This window comes from Carcharhinus amblyrhynchos, chromosome 1, assembly GCF_965287045.1.
Source record: "Carcharhinus amblyrhynchos chromosome 1, sCarAmb.v2.hapA, whole genome shotgun sequence".
Lineage (NCBI taxonomy): Eukaryota > Metazoa > Chordata > Chondrichthyes > Carcharhiniformes > Carcharhinidae > Carcharhinus > Carcharhinus amblyrhynchos.
Window position 1 is genome coordinate 126,303,209 of NC_137324.1, and position 18,407 is coordinate 126,321,615.

At 43.4% G+C, this 18,407-nt stretch overlaps 1 protein-coding gene across 1 annotated transcript in view; it reads right to left on the reverse strand.

Annotated features, from left to right (window-relative positions):
* Window positions 1-18,407, reverse strand: part of cpe (carboxypeptidase E) — a 116,176-nt gene that overhangs the window by 14,247 nt on the left and 83,522 nt on the right. Inside the window, exons 6-7 of the mRNA XM_080192083.1 lie at window positions 12,427-12,566; window positions 10,114-10,213 (exon numbers count right to left, since the gene is read on the reverse strand). Of these exons, the coding sequence (XP_080048209.1) occupies window positions 10,114-10,213; window positions 12,427-12,566 (240 nt within the window). The remainder of the gene's footprint in view (window positions 1-10,113; window positions 10,214-12,426; window positions 12,567-18,407) is intronic.

The window sequence follows — 18,407 nt, forward strand, 5'->3', positions numbered from 1 at the left end:
AATGTCTAACTGAAAGAGGAGGTGCTGGTCATTAAGCTCCAATGTAACAAGTGTCGAGGTACATTAATGGCCCTATCATTGCAGCTCCCACACGGAACTGGATTCAGTGAATCAACTTTGCTTCCAATTTATACTCTTTCCTACCTTTCACATAATCCATTGCAAAGGCCTGAATTTTCAACTCTATTTCATGCTCGAATTAAGTGGTAATTATCAGCAGGTAGCTCCTTCACCTTCACCTGGATGGAGGTCCCTCCTTGAATCCAAGTACAGCGCTATAGTGACAGAAGCATCACGACTGAAAACAAGCCCAGAAACCACAGCACTGGTAAATACCAGGGGTCCCGGGGAAAAAAGGGGAGGGGATTTCCTGGGGGGTTCGGTTTCATTGTCGGGAGGTGGGCCTGGGGGATGGGAAGAAAGGTGGGGTGAGGTGAGAAGAGGGGGGGGGGCAGGGATCTTGGTCCATGACAGCAGGATGGCCCAGTGGAGGGTCCTTGCGATGGAGACAACCCCCTCCTACCTGGCCGAGGTCAAAGGTGGGAACTTTATCCGTTTCCCACCCTCAGACATTGGGCGCCCAGCAGCCTACACATTGAGGATGGCAAAAAAAGGCGATTGAGTGGCCACAAGGACCTTAACTGGGGGGCAAGGGTTAGTTTCCCATTGTGGCCCTGTCTGCCCCACTGTGAAATCACATTCAGATTGGGACAGGCAGGATCCCAAAGGGAATATCATCCATGCTCCTCAGAACCCACCCGAGGGAGAGTGTAAAATTCTGGCCCAAATCTTCCCTCCTTCAGTTTTGTAATTCCTCTTTCTGGGGATGGGCTGTCAACCAATATTTATCATAAATAAGCCAACCTCAGCTCCATCGATTCCATTTCCTCACAGCTGATGCCTGAAAGGATTCCATTCCATTCCCCCAGTTTCTTGGGCTCCATCACAGCCAAATGTGCTTAGTGGATGATCCAACTCAGACTATTCCTGAGAATCCCAACATCACAGATGCCAGTCTTCAGCCAATCCGAGAAAAGCATCCTGCTTGATCGCCACATTAACTCCCGCCACCGCAGGTACTTAGTGGCTGCAGGAAGTACAGTCTACAAGGTGCACCGCAGCAATTCGCCAAGTTGACAGCACCTACCAAATCTTTTACACCGACCACCTAGAAAAACCAAGGTACACGGGAACAACACCACCAGCAAGATCCCTTCAAGTCGTACACCATCCTGACTTGGAACTATATTATCATTCCTTCAGTGATGCTGGGTTCTAAATCCAGGAATTCCCTCCCTGACAGTATACAGCAACTCAAAGAAGTGGCTCATTACCATCTTCTCAAGGGCAATTATGCATGGGCGATAAATGTTGGTCTTGCCAGCAGTGCTTACATGTAATGAGCAAATTAATAAAAAATTACTCTGATGATGCTATTGTCCACACCCATGCTTCTAAAACATCTTCCTTTTTCCTTAAATGAGGATTCCTCTTCACAGAGGTTGACAGGATCCGTGATCATGTCAGTCCCATTTCCCCCTCTTCTGCTCTCCTGCTTCCTCTCTCTTCCAGCTAGGATTCTCCTTGTCCTCACCTTGCACCCGCCAACTTGCATATGCAACAGAGCATTCACCACCATTTCCAACACTACCAACATGATGCCATCAGAAATGTCATTTGCCCTCCCCCTTCGAAATGCTGAAAGGGCCAGTCCCTCCACAAAATCCTGCTTCACCTCCCCAACACCACAACACCTGTTTCACTTCCCACAGCAAGTACAAAAGATGTGAGAACTATTTCTTCACCTCCTCACTTCCCACCATCCAGATTCCCAACACTCCTTCCAAGTTAAACTGTCATTTACTTCTTACTTCCTTTATTAAGTATATTGCATTCACTGTTCACGATGCCATCTTCTTTACAATGGGGGGACCAATCACAGACAGGGCGAACACCTCCATTCATTCCACTAGCTGGGCCCTAGGATTCTGCCCACTTGTCATTTCCATTCTCTGTTCCATTCCCACCTTGTTCTGTATCAATAACACCAATGAAGCTCAAAACAAGTTCAAAGAACATTTTGATGAGGCACTTTACAACCTCCCAAGCTCAAAACTGAACTCCACAATTTTAGACCATAAGCATCGTTCTCAGCCAGCTGTTAAGAATTCTGTTGTTGCCATTTACACTTTCCCTCAGTCCATTTCGAGGTTTTTATTTTCCCCATTACTGCCCTCTTTTTGTCCCCTTTGGCTTTGCACTACCACCATTTTTTTAAATCTCTCCTCCCTTCCATCATATTACAACCTTTTCTTTTGTTTTTCCCACTCCTCTTTTCCCTGCCTCCATTTCTAACACCTTCTATAAGATCATAGACCTGAAATGTTAACTCTGTTTCTCTCCCCATGGATGCCAGCTGCCCTCTTCAACATTTCCAGCATTTTTTGTTTAAGTTTCAGATTTCCAAGATTCACAGTATTTTGACTTCTGTCAGTTAGCAGCTGACATCAGATAAATCCTTGGAAGGGGGAATTAGAGGGGGTTGTGGTGGCTCCATCAGAAGTGATTGAAAACAATTTTTATACACTCCCTGTCATCAGCAATCCCTCAAGTCACTGAAGAACATTGAAGGGGCAACTGCAGCCCTACTCATAGAATCTCTGCAGTGCAGGTAGAGGCCATTCAGCCCACCCATATCACACCAGCTGATGCATTTACAAACTTAACAGAATAGGAAACCAAAAGAAAAAAAATGCTGAAAAATCTCAGCAGGTCTGGCAGCATTTGTAAGGAGAAAAAAGAGCTGACGTTTCGAGTCCAGATGACCCTTTGTCAAAGCTAAAAGGCATAGAAAGTGGGAAATATTTATAGTGCAGGGAGAGGGAATGAAAGATAAGTCATAGCCACAGAAACCAGGGGAAAAGGCTGCTAATGGCAGTCCACAGAGAGAATAAAGGGTGTGAATGACCAAATGGCAGAGAGAGTGAGCTGTGACAGATAAAGATGTTTGGGGAGGGAGGGGAAAGGGAGGTGGAATGGGTGATTTCAGAGTTTCATAGTTACAGAGGTAAAATTTAGAAAAGGGGGAGCAAAGGGGGAGAAAAGAGAAGGGACGGGGAATAAACTAGGGGGAAAGAAGTGGGGGGAGATAAGAAAAATGAGGAAAGACAATAAAGCAATAAAAGGTAGGGAACAGTAAAAAATTAAAAATAGAATGAAAACAAAGGGGTCAAGGTGGGGTAGAGCAAATCATCTGAATTTGTTGAATTCAGTGATGAGACCGGAAGGTTGTAAAGTGCCTATCTAGAAGATGAGATGCTGTTTGTTCAGTTTGCATTGAACTTCACTGGAACATTGCAGCAGGCCAAGGATAGACATGTGGGCATGGGAGCAGGGTCATGTGTTAAAATGGCAAGCAATGGGAAGGTCAGGGTCCTGATTGTGCACAGACCGAAGATGCTCAGCAAAGCGATCCCCTAATCCATGCTTGGTCTCTCTGATATAGAGGAGGTCACATTGGGAGCAGCGAATGAAGTAGACCAAATTGAAAGAGGTGCAAGTGAAATGCTGCTTAACCTGGAATGAATGTTTTGGGCCTTGGATGGTAAGCATAGACAAGGTAAAGGGTGTTACACCTACTGCGATTGCATGGGAAGGTGGTATGAGTGATGGGAGAAGTGTTGGGTATAATGGAGGAGTGGACTAGGTTATCCCAGAGGGAACAGTCTCTGCAGAATGCTGACAGAGGAAGTGAAGGGAAGATGTGTTTGGTGATGGCATCACACTGGAGTTGGGGAAAATGGCAGAGGATTATGCTTTGTGTGCGAAGGCTGGTGGAATAAAATGTGAGAACAAAGGGGGCTCTATCCTTGTCCTGGGAGGGAAAGAGGTGGTGAGGGTTGTGGTACAGGAGATGGACTGCATGCTGTTGAGGGTCCTGTCGACAACTGAATGGGAATCCACGGTTGAGGAAAACGGAGCAAATACTAGAAGCGCCACTTTGGAAAGCGGCATCAAATGTGACAGAAGCGAAGGAGCTGAGAGAAAGGGATGGAGTCCTTACAGGATGTGCGGCGTGCAGAGCTGTAGTCCAGATAGCTGTGGGAGTCAGTGGGTTTGTAATGGATATTGGTCTAGAGCCTACTCCTGGAAATGGAGCCAGAAAGGTCGAGGAAGGGAAGGGAAGTGTCTGAAATGGACCAGGTGAAGGTGATGGAGGGGTGAAAACTAGAAGTGAAGTTGATGAATTTTTCAAGGTCTGGACGAGAGCATGAAGCGGCACCAAAATAGTCATCAATGTACCGGTAAAGGAGTTGTGGGAGGGGGCCTGGGTAGGCCTGGAACAAGGAATGTTTGTGCTAAAATGTTTTAGCACAAAGGGTCATCTGGACTCATAAGAACATAAGAAATAGGAGCAGGAGTAGGCCATCTAGCCCTTCGAGCCTGCCCCGCCATTCAATAAGATCATGGCTGATCTGTCGTGGCTCAGTTCCACATTCCCGCCCTCTCCCCATAACCCTTAATCCCCTCGCTTATCAAAAACCCATCAACCCACGTCTTAAAAATATTTAGTGAGGCAGCCTCCACCACTTCAACGGGCGGAGAATTCCAGAGATTCACCACCCTTTGAGTGAAGAAGTTCCTCCTCAACTCCGTTCTAAACCGCCCCCCCTTTATCTTGAGGCTGTGCCCCCTAGTCCTACTGTCCTTTCTGAGCAGGAAGAGTCTCTCCACCTCTATCCTATCCATCCCATTCATCATCTTATACGTCTCAATGAGATCTTCCCTCATTCTTCTAAACTCTAACGAGTACAAGCCTAATTTATTTAGCCTCTCCTCATAGTTCAACCCCCTCAACTCCGGTATCAGCCTAGTAAACCTCCTCTGCACTCCCTCCAAGGCCAAAATATCCTTGCGTAAGTGCGGTGACCAAAACTGCACACAGTACTCCAGCTGCGGCCTCACCAATGCCCTATACAGCTGCAGCAAGACCTCCCTACTTTTATATTCAATCCCCCTCGCTATGAAGGCCAGCATCCCATTAGCCTTCCTGACCACCTGTTGCACCTGCAGGCTGGGTTTTTGCGACTCATGCACAAGGACCCCGAGGTCCCTCTGCACCGTCGCCTGCTGCAGTTTTTTGCCACGTAAGTAATAGTCCTTCCTACCATTATTCCTGCCAAAGTGGACCACCTCGCACTTGCCAACATTAAATTCCATTTGTCAGTTCCTGGCCCATTCGCCCAGCCTATCTAGATCCTTCTGCAGACTCTCCACACCCTCCGCGCAATTTGCCGTTCCACCAATCTTGCTGTCATCAGCAAATTTCGACACCATACACTCGGTTCCCTCCTCCAGATCATCTATATAAATAGTAAATAGCTGAGGCCCCAGCACCGACCCCTGGGGCACTCCACTAGTCACCATCCGCCAATCCGAATAGCACCCATTGACCCCCACTCTCTGCCTCCTATTTGACAACCAATCCCCTATCCATGCTAACACCCTACCCCCAACTCTATGCCCCCTTACCTTCTGCAATAACCTCTTGTGAGGTACCTTGTCAAACGCCTTCTGAAAATCAAGAAAGACCACATCCACCGGCTCTCCTCTATCCATTGCCCTAGACACATCCTCATTGAACTCCAATAAATTTGTTGAATCATCAGCTCTTTTCTCTCCTTACAGATGCTGAGATTTTCCAGCTTTTTCTCTCTTGCTTTTATCAGCATAGGAAGCTGAATTACAAGAAAAGTGAAAGAAGTTGCAAACAAATTTATAAAAGGTAACTGTTAGCTGGCAACTGGTATTGTAGAGTGTCAGGAACTAGATTATCAGAAGAAATGAAAGATAGGTAGGACATGAAGCATAGGCTCACCAGTGAAAGGAAAACCATAGTTACGAGGAAAAACTGAAGTCACTGGGAGGGGGACTGAGTCACATTATTAGATGCGGTGATACTCCCTCCTCCGCCATCATGCCTCATAACAGGTAGGTTTTCACACAGGGCCCAACTGCTCCGAACAAGTCCCGGCACTGACCCCACACATTAAAGCTGGTTTCCAGAAAGGCGTGGCGAGGGGAACTGCCTTTGTTGATTTATCCTGTGCTAATGACACAGGCGCCTAGGTATGCTGCTGAAACTCTCTGAAATCATCTGATGCATGAAAACTCTACAATTAATCAACCCTGAGATCATCAACTGAGAGCTCCATGTGCACCTTGGAGACCAAATTAGCTACCGTGCATAACCACCAATGGTCTCCCACCGGGATTAGTTCACACATTAGTCTTCACTTTAATATGTATTCAGTGACCTTCTTTCCACAAGGTCACAGTTTTTTGCATATTCTGACATCTTGGCCCTCACTTTCCAAGCTAAAGAACTCCAAGATATTAAGAAAACATTCATATGAACTCACAAATTAGAAGCAGCTGTAGGACATTTGGCCCCTTGAGCCTGCTTCACCAATTGATAATATCTTGTTCGATCTAACTGTGGCCTCACATCTATCCACCTGACTACTCCTATACCATCTGACACCCTTGTTAGTCAAGAATTTAATGCCCTTTGCCTTAAAGGTATTCGTTGGTCCTGCCTCCACTACTCACTGGGAGAGAGCTCCATAGACTCAAGATCCACTGAGAGAAAATAATTCTTCTCATCACCATCTTAAATGAGAAATCCATTATTTTTGTACTAGGTCGTCTAGTTCTAGTCTCTCAGAAAGTTGCTACAGAAGGTTAGGGTGCACAGAGTTGGGGGTAAGGTGTTAGCATGGATAGAGGATTGGCTGTCTAATAGGAGGCAGAGAGTTGGTATCAATGGGTGCTATTCTGATTGGCAGTTGGTAACTAGTGGAGTGCCGCAGGGATCAGTTCTGGGCCCTCAACTATTTACCATTTATATAGATGATCTGGAGGAGGGGGCGGAGTGTAGGGTGTCAAAATTTGCTGATGAAACAAAGATGAGTGGAAAAGCAAATTGTGCAGAGGGTGTGGAAAGTCTGCAGAGGGATTTAGATAGGCTGAGCGAGTGGACGAGGACCTGGCAGACGGAGTACAATGTTAGCAAGTGTGAGGTTATCCACTTTGGCAGGAATAATATTAGGAGGGATTACTATTTAAAGGGCGAAAAGCTGCAGCATGCTACGGTGCAGCGGGACCTGGGGGTCCTTGTGCATGAGTCACGAAAACCCAGTCTGCAGGTGCAGCAGGTGGTCAGGAAGGCGAATGGGATGCTGGCCTTTATAGCGAGGGGGATAGAATATAAAAGCAGGGAGGTCTTGCTGCAACTGTACAGGGCACTGGTGAGGCCGCAGCTGGAGTACTGTGTGGAGTTTTGGTTGCCGCACTTGCGCAAGGATATTTTGGCCTTGAAGGGAGTGCAGAGGAGGTTCACTAGGCTGATGCCAGAGATGAGGGGGTTGGACTATGAAGAGAGACTAAATAGACTGGGTCTGTACTCGTTGGAGTTTAGAAGGAGGAGGGGGGATCTTATAGAGACGTATAAGATAATGAAGGGGAAGGATAGGGTAGAGGTAGAGAGATTCTTCCTGCTCAGAAAGGACAGCAGGACTAGAGGGCACAGCCTCAACATAAGGGGGGGGGGGGGGGCAGTTTAGAACGGAGTTGAGGAGGAACTTCTTCACTCAAAGGGTGGTGAATCTCTGGAATTCTCTGCCCGTTGAAGTGGTGGAGGCTGCCTCGCTAAATATTTTTAAGTCACGGGTAGATAGGTTTTTGACAGACAAGGGAATTAAAGGTTATGGGGAGAAAGCGGGAAAGTGGAACTGATCCACTTCAGATCAGCCATGATCTTATTGAATGGCGGGGCAGGCTCGAGGGGCTAGATGGCCTGCTCCTGCTCCTATTTCTTATGTTCTTATGATCTTACGTTCTCCCATAGGCAGAGATATCCTCCTTGCATTTACCTCGTGAATCCAACTCAGGATCTTGTTTCAATAAGGCCATTTCTCATTCTTCTAAACGCCAATGGATATAGACTCAGTCTGTCCAAAATTTCCTCACAAGATACCCACCTCATCCCAGAAATTGGTGAACATTTTCTGAATTGCTTCTAAAGCAATGATGTTTTGTTCTAAATAAGGAGACCAAAACTGTACAGGGTACTCCAGAGATGCTCTCACCAATGCTCTGCATAACTGTAGAAAAACATCCTTGCTTTTATATTCCATTCCATTTGCAATAAATCACCACATTCCTTCTGCCTTTCTAATCACTTACTGCAGCCTAACTCCTTGTGACATGCAGATCTCTCTGTGCTGCAGATTTCCACAATCTTTCTCCATTTAAATTAAATTTTTCTTATTTCTCTTGCCAAAGTGGACAAGTTGACATGTTTCAAGAAAATACTCGATCTGTCAGATTTTTGCCCACTCAATTAACCTATCCATATCCCTTTGCATCCACCTCATGCCCTCTTCAAAACTTACTTTCCTTCCAATCTTTGTGTCATTGGCAAATTTAGCAACCACAAATTTGATGTCTCATCTAAGCCATTGACTGAGATTGTAAATAGTTGAGGCCTCACCACTGATTCCTGTGGCACTCTTTGTTACGTCAGCCAAACAAAAAAAATGACCCATTTATGTCTACTCTCCATTTCCTGTTAGCTAAAAAAAATCTTCTATCCAGGCTTGAATGCTAATGTGTTACCCCCTACACTTTGAACTCGCATTTTGTGCAGTAAGTGTTAAGCCAACTAAACTGTAGACCCCTACTTTCTGTCTCCCTCCTTTCTTGAACTGATGAGTTACATTGACTATTTTCCAATGTAATGGAATCTTTCCAGAAGCTAAGGTGTTTTGGAAAATGAAAAGCAATGCACCTACTACCTCAGAAACTACTTCTCTTAAGAACCCAAGTCCATCAGAACCTGGGAACATGTCAGCTTTTAGTTCTAATAATTTTCTCAGAACTCTTTCTCTGGTAATTGTAATTGCTTTTAGTCCCTCCCTCCCTTTTATCTCTTGATTTACAATTATTTCTGTATTGTTATTAAGGCAGTCACAAAATATTTGTTCAATTAATCTGCCATTTCTTTATCCTCCCACTTCTCAGGCCCACTCACTCAAGAACCAGTATTCACTTTAGTTATTCTTTTCCTTTTGAAACATCTGTAGAAAATATGGGCTGGATTCTCCGATCTCATTCATTTCCACTCAACTGCCAGCAAGAATGGAAAATTTGACACTCAGCCAAAATTCCACTGATTGCAGCAGCACTGGAGAATCGCAACTGTGGATGAGTTCGGAGGTTTCCATTATATGTTTTCATGGCCTGAATGTTTCACTGATCGAGCGCACGCATTCAGTGGGTCCAGAAGCAGGCGCAAAACATGCTTCTGACCGCAATCAGCCCCGGAACGTGATTTCAAGCTGGATGGCCAATTGAACAAGGATACAAGGTGATTTATGCCGACTGGCAGAAGACTCAGCAGCAAAATGAGGAAAAAGTGTTTCATACAATCAATGGTTAGGGTTTGGAATGCCCTGCCTGAGAGGGTGGCGGATATAGATTCAACACCAGCCTTCAAAAGGGAATTGGCTAAATACTAAATTACAGGTAAGACCAATGGAATTGAACTCAAAAGGGCTGGCAAAGACCCAGTTGGTTCAATGGTCTCCTTCTGTGTTGTATTATTCCATTATCTTCCACTTCTATCTGATCACTTTGTATTGAGGCAATTTTGGCAGTTCTATCTGGACTTACATTAGCAGCAAGAAATGAAGGTGGCGCAAGTAAAGGGTTCACAGTGGGTGGAGAGGGGGAATGTAAAATGTCTTACATGAAGATATCCTCAATCAATAAATATAAGTGCCAGGAAAGACTGGTCTGGAGCCAAATGCAGGAGAGCTTCTTTAACCTTTGTTTTCATAGAATCCTTACAGTGTAGCAGGAAGCCATTCAGCCCATCGAACCTGCAATGACCACAATTCCAGACAGGTCCTATCCCCGTAACCCCATATATTTACCCTGCCACTCCCCTGACACTAAGGGACAATTTAATGTGGCCAATCAATTTAATCTGCACACCTTTGGACTGGTTTTACCTCCCAAAATTGAAAAACTAAATGCGTTCATACTTACCAGATGCGATATCATGATTTATTCCGTCCACAGATATAGTGGCGTTAGAAATTGGGTTCCCTTGATAGTCCCGGACAAAACCTTTCACACCACGGTGCACCTGAAACACAATTGTGACCATGTCAATAATGACCAAATGACATCCATAGCTCCCCACCTAGAGGGAGGTCATGAGCAGAAAAATTGTTTGTGAACTAAACTATTTAAAAATAAATTATCAGGCAATTGCACAAGGACAACAGTCGAGAGGAGAACACAAAGAATTCATATCTGTAAAATGATTTCTTTGGGTTTGTTTTGCATTGGATAATACCCAGGCTGCAAACCACAAGAAACAAAAGGAGACAAAAAGCCAAAAAGGTAGCTTTGAGAAAGAAAAGTTCTTCAGCTCCCATTGGAGCCTTCTACAGATATCAAACTACTATTTAAGACACGACATTTTGATCAATATTATCTTTCACACACTTGGATAATACAATTGTAATTTAAACATTGTCATCTTTCCACTGCTGGAAATGTGCCAATTTTAAACAGAGACTACAAGGCCAGTCAAGCACTTCTTCTGTAATCACAGCCTTTCTGAAATAACACACTGGGCTGGATTTTCTACCAAGGTAGATAACTCAAGTTGGGAAATTTCTCAATTTGGCAGGCCTGCCTCAATTCTAATGCCCCATTAACCCAATTTTCACTCTGGGAAGGCAGGCCGGGGTAGAGTTGGGCCCACTGACCTCAAAAGCAAAGGTTTTAAGTCGGTCCACAGGTTTTAAGTCGGTCCACCTCGTGTCCAACAAGGGGCATACACACAATGGGTCATACTGGGGCTGCTCTTGGTTGTTCGAGATTGGCCTAGTGCTTCATGTTGTTAGTGTGTGCCTAAACTGGACAAGATACTGGGCAAGATGACAGCTCAGTGACTATCGCTGATTGCTGTGCAGACACATGGATTTGGGCCAGTGTCTGTGGGAGTTTGCGCATTCTCCCCGTGCTTGCGTGGGTTTTCTCCGGGTGCTCCGGTTTCCTCCCACACCCCAAAGATGTGCTGTTTGGCTGATTGGCAGGAATAAATTGTCCCTAAATCAGTTTCCCTCAATCTGGATGGCCATAAAACATTAGACAGGGGTCGTGGGTAGAGAGGTGGACTGGTGGTGTTGAGGTGGCGGCGCGGGCTCGTTGGGCCGAAGGGCCTGTTTCCCGGGCTGGTTTTTGTTCTTTGTTGTTCTTTGTTTTTATTTTCTCAGTTTTCTAGGACTTTGTCCCAGTTGCTTTAGAAGCAGCTAAGCCCTCTAACCCTCATCCCTCACATCTCCTCAGCCCCTCCCCCGACGCACTCTATGCCCCTTCCATGCCAACCGATGCACCCACCCATCCCTCCATGTATCCTCAGACCCTCCCCCATGCCTCTCTGTAGTTGTTTCATAACCTCGTCATGCCACCTCCATTGTCACTCATCCACGATACACAGAACTTGGCAACCATGTAGAGATGAAAAAGCTTCTTTAAACAATCTAGTACAACTCTCACTTATACACACTTGATACTGAAAATGATTTCCACCCATTCAAAGCTTTAAAATCTCCCCAGGGGTTCTGCCTGTTATAAAAAAATTAATTTCTATTCAACCTCACAAAGATAGTTAATCATTAAAAGCCTCTTCAAATTGTCAATCAAACTCTGAGTTCAGTTCCCTGCTGTGGTAATCCTTTTGCAGATTTTGCAACTCAGCTAATTATTCACAATGTAATAAATGTCCTTAGGAAATGTCAACAAAAACCTCTATTGAAACAGAGGAGCAGTCATGGTTTCTTCTAACCTATGCCAGATGTCTTATCGATCAGGACAATCTAGCAGGTTTTTTAAAAGCTCTCTCTAGTAACTTCAGCCTATTTTTTCAGGTTTAATGAGCAGAGTATTTAAAGACCTGGGATGATAACACTTACACGGATGTATTCCAGCTTTCACATGAGTTTACATCTATTCTAACAATTTGTGACTCCCACAAGGTTAGAGCTCTTGCAACAGCCAAAATGGGGCTTGTTTGAACTCAGCTCTAAGTTCAAATGGCCCTGTTGAGTTTGGGTTTCCCACCTGTAAGATTCACACCCCACTCCTTCCCTTACTGGAAAAATGTGAGTGTCCAAAATGGGGCAAGACTTCTGTATCCAAGTCCCATCTGCCATCATTAAAAGATTCTAGAGTTGGTCTGAATTGATAAACATCTGGCCTAATGTAAATGATGAAACAAGTGAAAAGTGACACTTTTAGAAATGGGCTTGATCAGAGGTCCCCGTCTATTGGATATTCTTCACTAACCTGCTCAATGTAATTAATGAGAGAGTCTTTATTCTCCTTCCAATACTGTGGGAGTGTGTCTTCGGGTGGGAATTTTTCACAGCTGAGTTCCAGCGTGATCTCAAAGCAGTTGCTGCTCAGGTAGTTGAAATCCTGCATACCTGGAAAATAACAAGTAACAAAGTTAAAAATCTTACAGTGTTCACTGGGACATATATGGACAAAAAAGATTGATGCAGTGAAGAAAAATATTGACATGGAACTCTATCATACAGATTAGACTCCATTTCTAACCAATGCTGAATTCGTCACGCAGAAACAGCTACCTGCATCACCTGCTTAGAAAGATAAAGGCCTATTGGAGCTGACTGACTATTGGCAGAGGCATTAAGTGGAGACTCCATTTGCCTATTTTGTTGCATGTAAAAAAATCACATGGCACTATGTTGAAGGAGTCAGGGCCATAAAACCCACCAAGATTCAATATATCCCAGACTGCTAAGGGAAGCAAAGAGGGAAATAACAGAGATTCTGACCACTATATTCGAATCCTCTCTATCTACAGATGTGGTGCCAGAGAACTGTTAATGCTGTTCTAAATGTAAGGAAGAGACAGAAAGAGTAATTACAGGTCAGTCAGCCTGGCCTCAGTGGTGGGAAACATTGGAAAAAGTTCCAAGGTGCTGTAAGATGCTGGGAGTAGTTCAGTAGGTCTTATTAAGGTGTTCACAGTCTTAGTTCAATCCTAAGTATTTATTAACCACTAGAAGCTATATACATAGAAATAGTAAAGGTCCAAGCTAGGAGTTGTCTCCATGCTTGCTTCTACACATAGCTCTGTCCAATACTACACTGACTCCTTAGGTGCTGGTCATTTGTTCTCTTACATCACTGCGTGGGCAATACTGTACTCAGTCCCACATTAACCCTTTATGTGCCCATCCCTAATATTACACGAGGAATTGTCATATAGAAATACATGAATTAATCAAGAACTATCAGCATGGATTTGTTCAGGAAAATTCAGATTGGATCCAAAATAGGGTCAGTGGCAGGTAGCAAAAAAAAACTGTTAATAAGTGCTTTTGTGAGTGGAAGATTGCTTGCAGTAGGACTCTCTGGGATTAATACTGGGTCCTGTGCTTTTCATGGTATACATTACTGACTTGTGACTTAAATATAGGGGTCATGATTAAAAGTTTGTACATGATACAAAAATAGCCATACAGGTTGGTAGTGAGGAAGAAAGCTGTAAAGTGCAGGAGAATATCAATGGGCTGCTCAGTGGACAGAAAAGTTTCAAATTAAACTCAGTGCAGAGGAGTGTGAATCCTTATTCGCCTTCTCCAAATGCAAGTGAATACACAGTAAATGATAGGATACTGAGAAGTACGGAGCACCAGAGGGATCTCAAAGTGGCTGCACAGAGTGGATACATCCCCAAGGCCACAGGACAGGCAGATAAGATGGCTGGGAAGACAAATGGGATATTTTCCTCAATTAGCCAAGGAATAAAAGATAAGCGGAGGAGGTTATGTTAAAACTCTTTTAAAAAAATACTTATTAGATTACCACTAAAATACTGTAAATAGCTCTGATCACTGTGTTACAGTAATGTGAGCCCACTATAAAGGAGACTTATCAGGGTAGTGCCAGGAATGTAGAATTTTAATTGTGAGGGAAGACTGAATGGGTTAAGGTTCTTTGAAACAGAGGAGGCTGAGAGGAGATTTCATAGAGGTGTGTAAAATTGTGAGGAATCTAGATAGCTAGGACAGGAAGGACCCACCTTCCTCAACAGGGAGATTAATAATCAGGCACATAGATTTAAAGCAATTGGTAAAAAAATTGGAGGGAAATTGTGGTACAGTTTCACCCAGATAGAGGTGAATGTCACAGGAGTTTGCTGTCAGAAAGGTTGATTGGGGCAGAAATGCATCAAAGAAAGTACTTAGCTATGCACTTCTAGTGCCATAACCTGCACAATAGTGGGCAAGTGCTGGAATGTGGAATTAAGCTGGACAGACGCGATGGCTGAAACCCTACCAGCTCACCCACCCCAGTATCGGGGCGGGCAAAGTTCCCAGAACGGAAATCTTCATTGGCCTCGGGCAGAATTTTACAACCTCGCCTGAGCAAGACTGTACAATCCCACCTGTAGTGCCAAATGGCTTCTTCTGTGCAGTAAACCTTTTTAGTGTTGGGTTCTACAAATGCAGAACAGAAATCCAACACTGTATATATTCTGTATGTATATTTACACTTATTCCATTTGGTTAACCCTCTGTCTGGAATGTATCCCTGGCCGTCTCCAGGGGAAAAAAAACTCACCTCTCAATTTTGGGAATGTCACACCTCGTTATGCCTAAGGAACTGCATACAGACAACTTGGGACGTGTCAGACAAATTTCAAATGGAGCTATAGGAAAACTATTTGCATTTGGTAAGCCAATCTTGCGAGCAGAGTCAGTGGCTCAACTGAAATGATAGCATTCTGGCACTAAACCCTCAACAAAATGGCATCCTTTAAACCCATATTGGCTGCGACGTCATCAGTCCTGAAAACAAAGGCAATTCCAGATGTTGGATAAAGGTGGGCACGGTGGGAGAATATGGCCGGGGGGATAGAATTCAGATTCACGTCAGCATGAATTTGCAGTGGGATCTTTCACTGGTGCCCACCATGGTTGGTCAAAAAACCTGCCAGAAACCAGCCTGAACCTTATTTGTATCCTGTTAGTGAATGCCAAATCCTCTCCAATGCTGGTGGGAGAACACACCAACGTGAAACACATTTGGGACAACATGGTATAGAGATGCCAGGACTCATCTGAGCAATGCCTGGGGCATTGTTCAGAAAAGAAGTGACCAGAAACCCTGGACCCTGGAAGACCACAGCAGGTGGACCTTTCAGATCAGGTTCTCAGACAGCTCCTATCTTCCAGCCTCAAAATAGCCCCGGTGACCCATTTCCATTTTAAGGAGGTCCACCTTCCAGTCTCAGAGTGCTCCCAGAGGTCTATTTTCATTTATGGAGGTTCACATCTTTCTTCAAAAGTGGGTCAGTCAGTGATGTTGGGCACCATTTCAATGTAGGACTTGGACACAATAGTGGGCTACAAGCTTTCCAGACCTTCCTGTCATTGAATATGGCACAAAAATCTGGGTGCATAATTAATAAGATCAGGTCAGGGTGATTTGGTGTGCTTTCCCGGTGGCCAACTAAATGGGAAACATGCCTTGCGACTACACTGCACTTAGTCTCAAATTTTGAGAATTCACATTTAAATAAATCCTAAATGGTAAGTTGGACAATGAGATCATTGTTTTGAGTCCGTTCATTCACATCCCAGTCCTGTCAGCATCCTGTTACTTCATCTACCAAAATGTCAGCAAAAGTCCCTAACCACAAGTATTATTTCTGTAATCACTGGCAAAGATGGATTTGGTGACTGATGCCTTGGTTTGTTCTACAAACCAGCTTTCATTATTCTGCTTTATGTTGCTGAATTCCCTTCTCAAAAACTTTAATTCTGCAAAATCAGTTGATTAGTTCTTAATGGCAAATGCACTGAAGAACTGGCAGCAGCTCTCAATGGCATCACTGTATTCTGTTTCAAAAATACTCCCTGCAATGTAAGGTATCATAATAAACTTGCACAAAAATAATCATTTTCCAGTTAAAGTAATTTTTTCCATAATTCTTACCCCAGAAGTAAATTTGGAACAGATTTGATATGGGCTGGTAGTGATTAGCCTGGTAGAGTAACATGCAACATACAAAAGTACAAAAAGCAAAGCTAATGTTTAGAAAGATTATCTGTCATCTATATCTGATGACAAAAATAAATCCAATATTGTTTTATATTTGTCAGTTGCCACACTGAAATATGCATTAATGTCCAATGTGACCAATCCACCTAAGAAAGTATTACATTTCCACATAATTCTGCAACACTGGAAATAGCCTGGAATGTGTTCCAAATCAGTAACTTTTTGGATTAATGCCTTCTAGTCCTGCAAAGTTAACAGGGAAATCAATCATGTGTGTTTGTGCCCCGGATCTCCATGTTATCCAGTTGACAAAAGAGCAGTCCACAGATGTAGTTTTCCCCAGAGGAACAAACCCATGTTTAAGTCTCTTCAAACATTTTGCTTCCAATCATTTCTCAAGAAATTCATTACCATGGCGCATTGCATATGTATTGTTACAAGTATTAATTTTAGAAGACTGTTATGTTTTGGAACTGTTGCTTTAGTTGAGCGTAAAAAGGAATTACATAACCTATTTTGAATTCCATCCAACAACAAGCCTTGGAGATAAAGTTATAATGACAGATGGCAGGGCACAGTTCATTTTACTGGAAAGAAGGTGCAAGATATTCACCCCTGTAGACAATGCCATGACAATTTGATGACTGTGAGTAGCCTGTTAGTCTCTAAATCTCACAGGAAGATTCTAGGAATGTCAGGTTTTATAAACAGTTATACTTTAAAATGTTATTTAATTCCAAACTCGAATGGAGTTGGCGGCCAGGAGGACAACTAATTACTATTCCTATCCGGATACAAGGCCCATGTGATTCGTGTTGCCATGGAGGTGGGTTTTGAAATTGAAAAAGTCTAATAACAAGCCATTGTAGTGTTCACTTAAAGGGTTTTCCAAGATATCAGTCTCCACAGGGATCATGCCAGTATAATTTCTTTTTCACCAATCCTTGCTCTACACAAGCTGCTTTAGCATTTTGCAAAATTGTGCCTTATGGAATCTTCAAAAGAATACAAATTGGACTTTACTATTCTGATTTGTTCAGTCTGACATTTTGCTTACCTTGTGAATCCATTCAGTCCAAATGTAAACTGCATCGTTATGATAAAAAGCGTTTTTATTCACCACCCAGTTCGTTTTTCCTTGTTTGAGAAATGGTGTGCAGGTACAAATGAGGTCACAAATAAACAGCTTCTTAAGCTAGATTCGCAAGGAGTCTATAATCCTACATATTCAGAAGTGATCTTGGCAGCGCATTATCTCTTACATTTAAAAAAGTCCAGAGGCTCCAATCCAATTTACATAGGACACAGGAGCATAAAATTGCCTAAAAGAAAATCTGATAATCGAGACAACATCACAGAGCATGCCTTAATATTCTGGCTGGCCTTTGTTGCCTATCTTAACCCATTACATGCAACATTATTTCACACACTAATAATATGGTCCCGTTTTTAACCTGCTAAGTCACAATAGTAAATTTTACATCAAGGAAAATAGGCACTTCCTATCCACAATCTAGGCTGTCATTTCACAATACATATAACAGTAACTCATGGTGAATTTCCATTATCACTGTAATTAAAATACTTTTATCCTTTGAATCTATATTTTCTTGAAAGTAAAGTTGGAACCTTTCCAAGGACTCAGTCTTAAAGCTCAAATTTACTGGCTGACAAATAGAGTATATGGAATCTTTTTGCACCAGTCACAAACTAATTACAAGGAACTGAGATAAGGGTATGCAAAGAAGGGTACATTTTGCCTAGCTCTGCGTCTGGCCCTGCTCTGTTTGAAAGATATATGGCTCAGGGAATCAGCGATAAACAGGTTCAGATGCTTGATTCTCAAATTGTTGCTGCTGTCAATCAAGGTTCGAGGAACATTGGGATCCCTGGTCACATCAAATTTAACCTTAAATGTATCACTACACTTCAACTCTTCAGCCTAATTCCTGCCCCTCTCACCTCGGAGTCAGAAGTATGGGGTTTCAAAGTTGACCCCAGGATTTCAGCACCTAATTTAGAAGAAAAGTAATTGTAGTACAGAAGGCTTGGTACATGGCCAGAGATACTACCTTACAGGTTAATTTTTAAACTGAGGTTCCATCTGCCTTATAAGATGAACATGAAGATCAAGGATCAGGGAAGGTAGTTCTGGGATTGAGTTAAATTCATCCCTCAACTAATCCCACCAAAGCAGATTAACTTGTTATTCATCACACTTATTTATA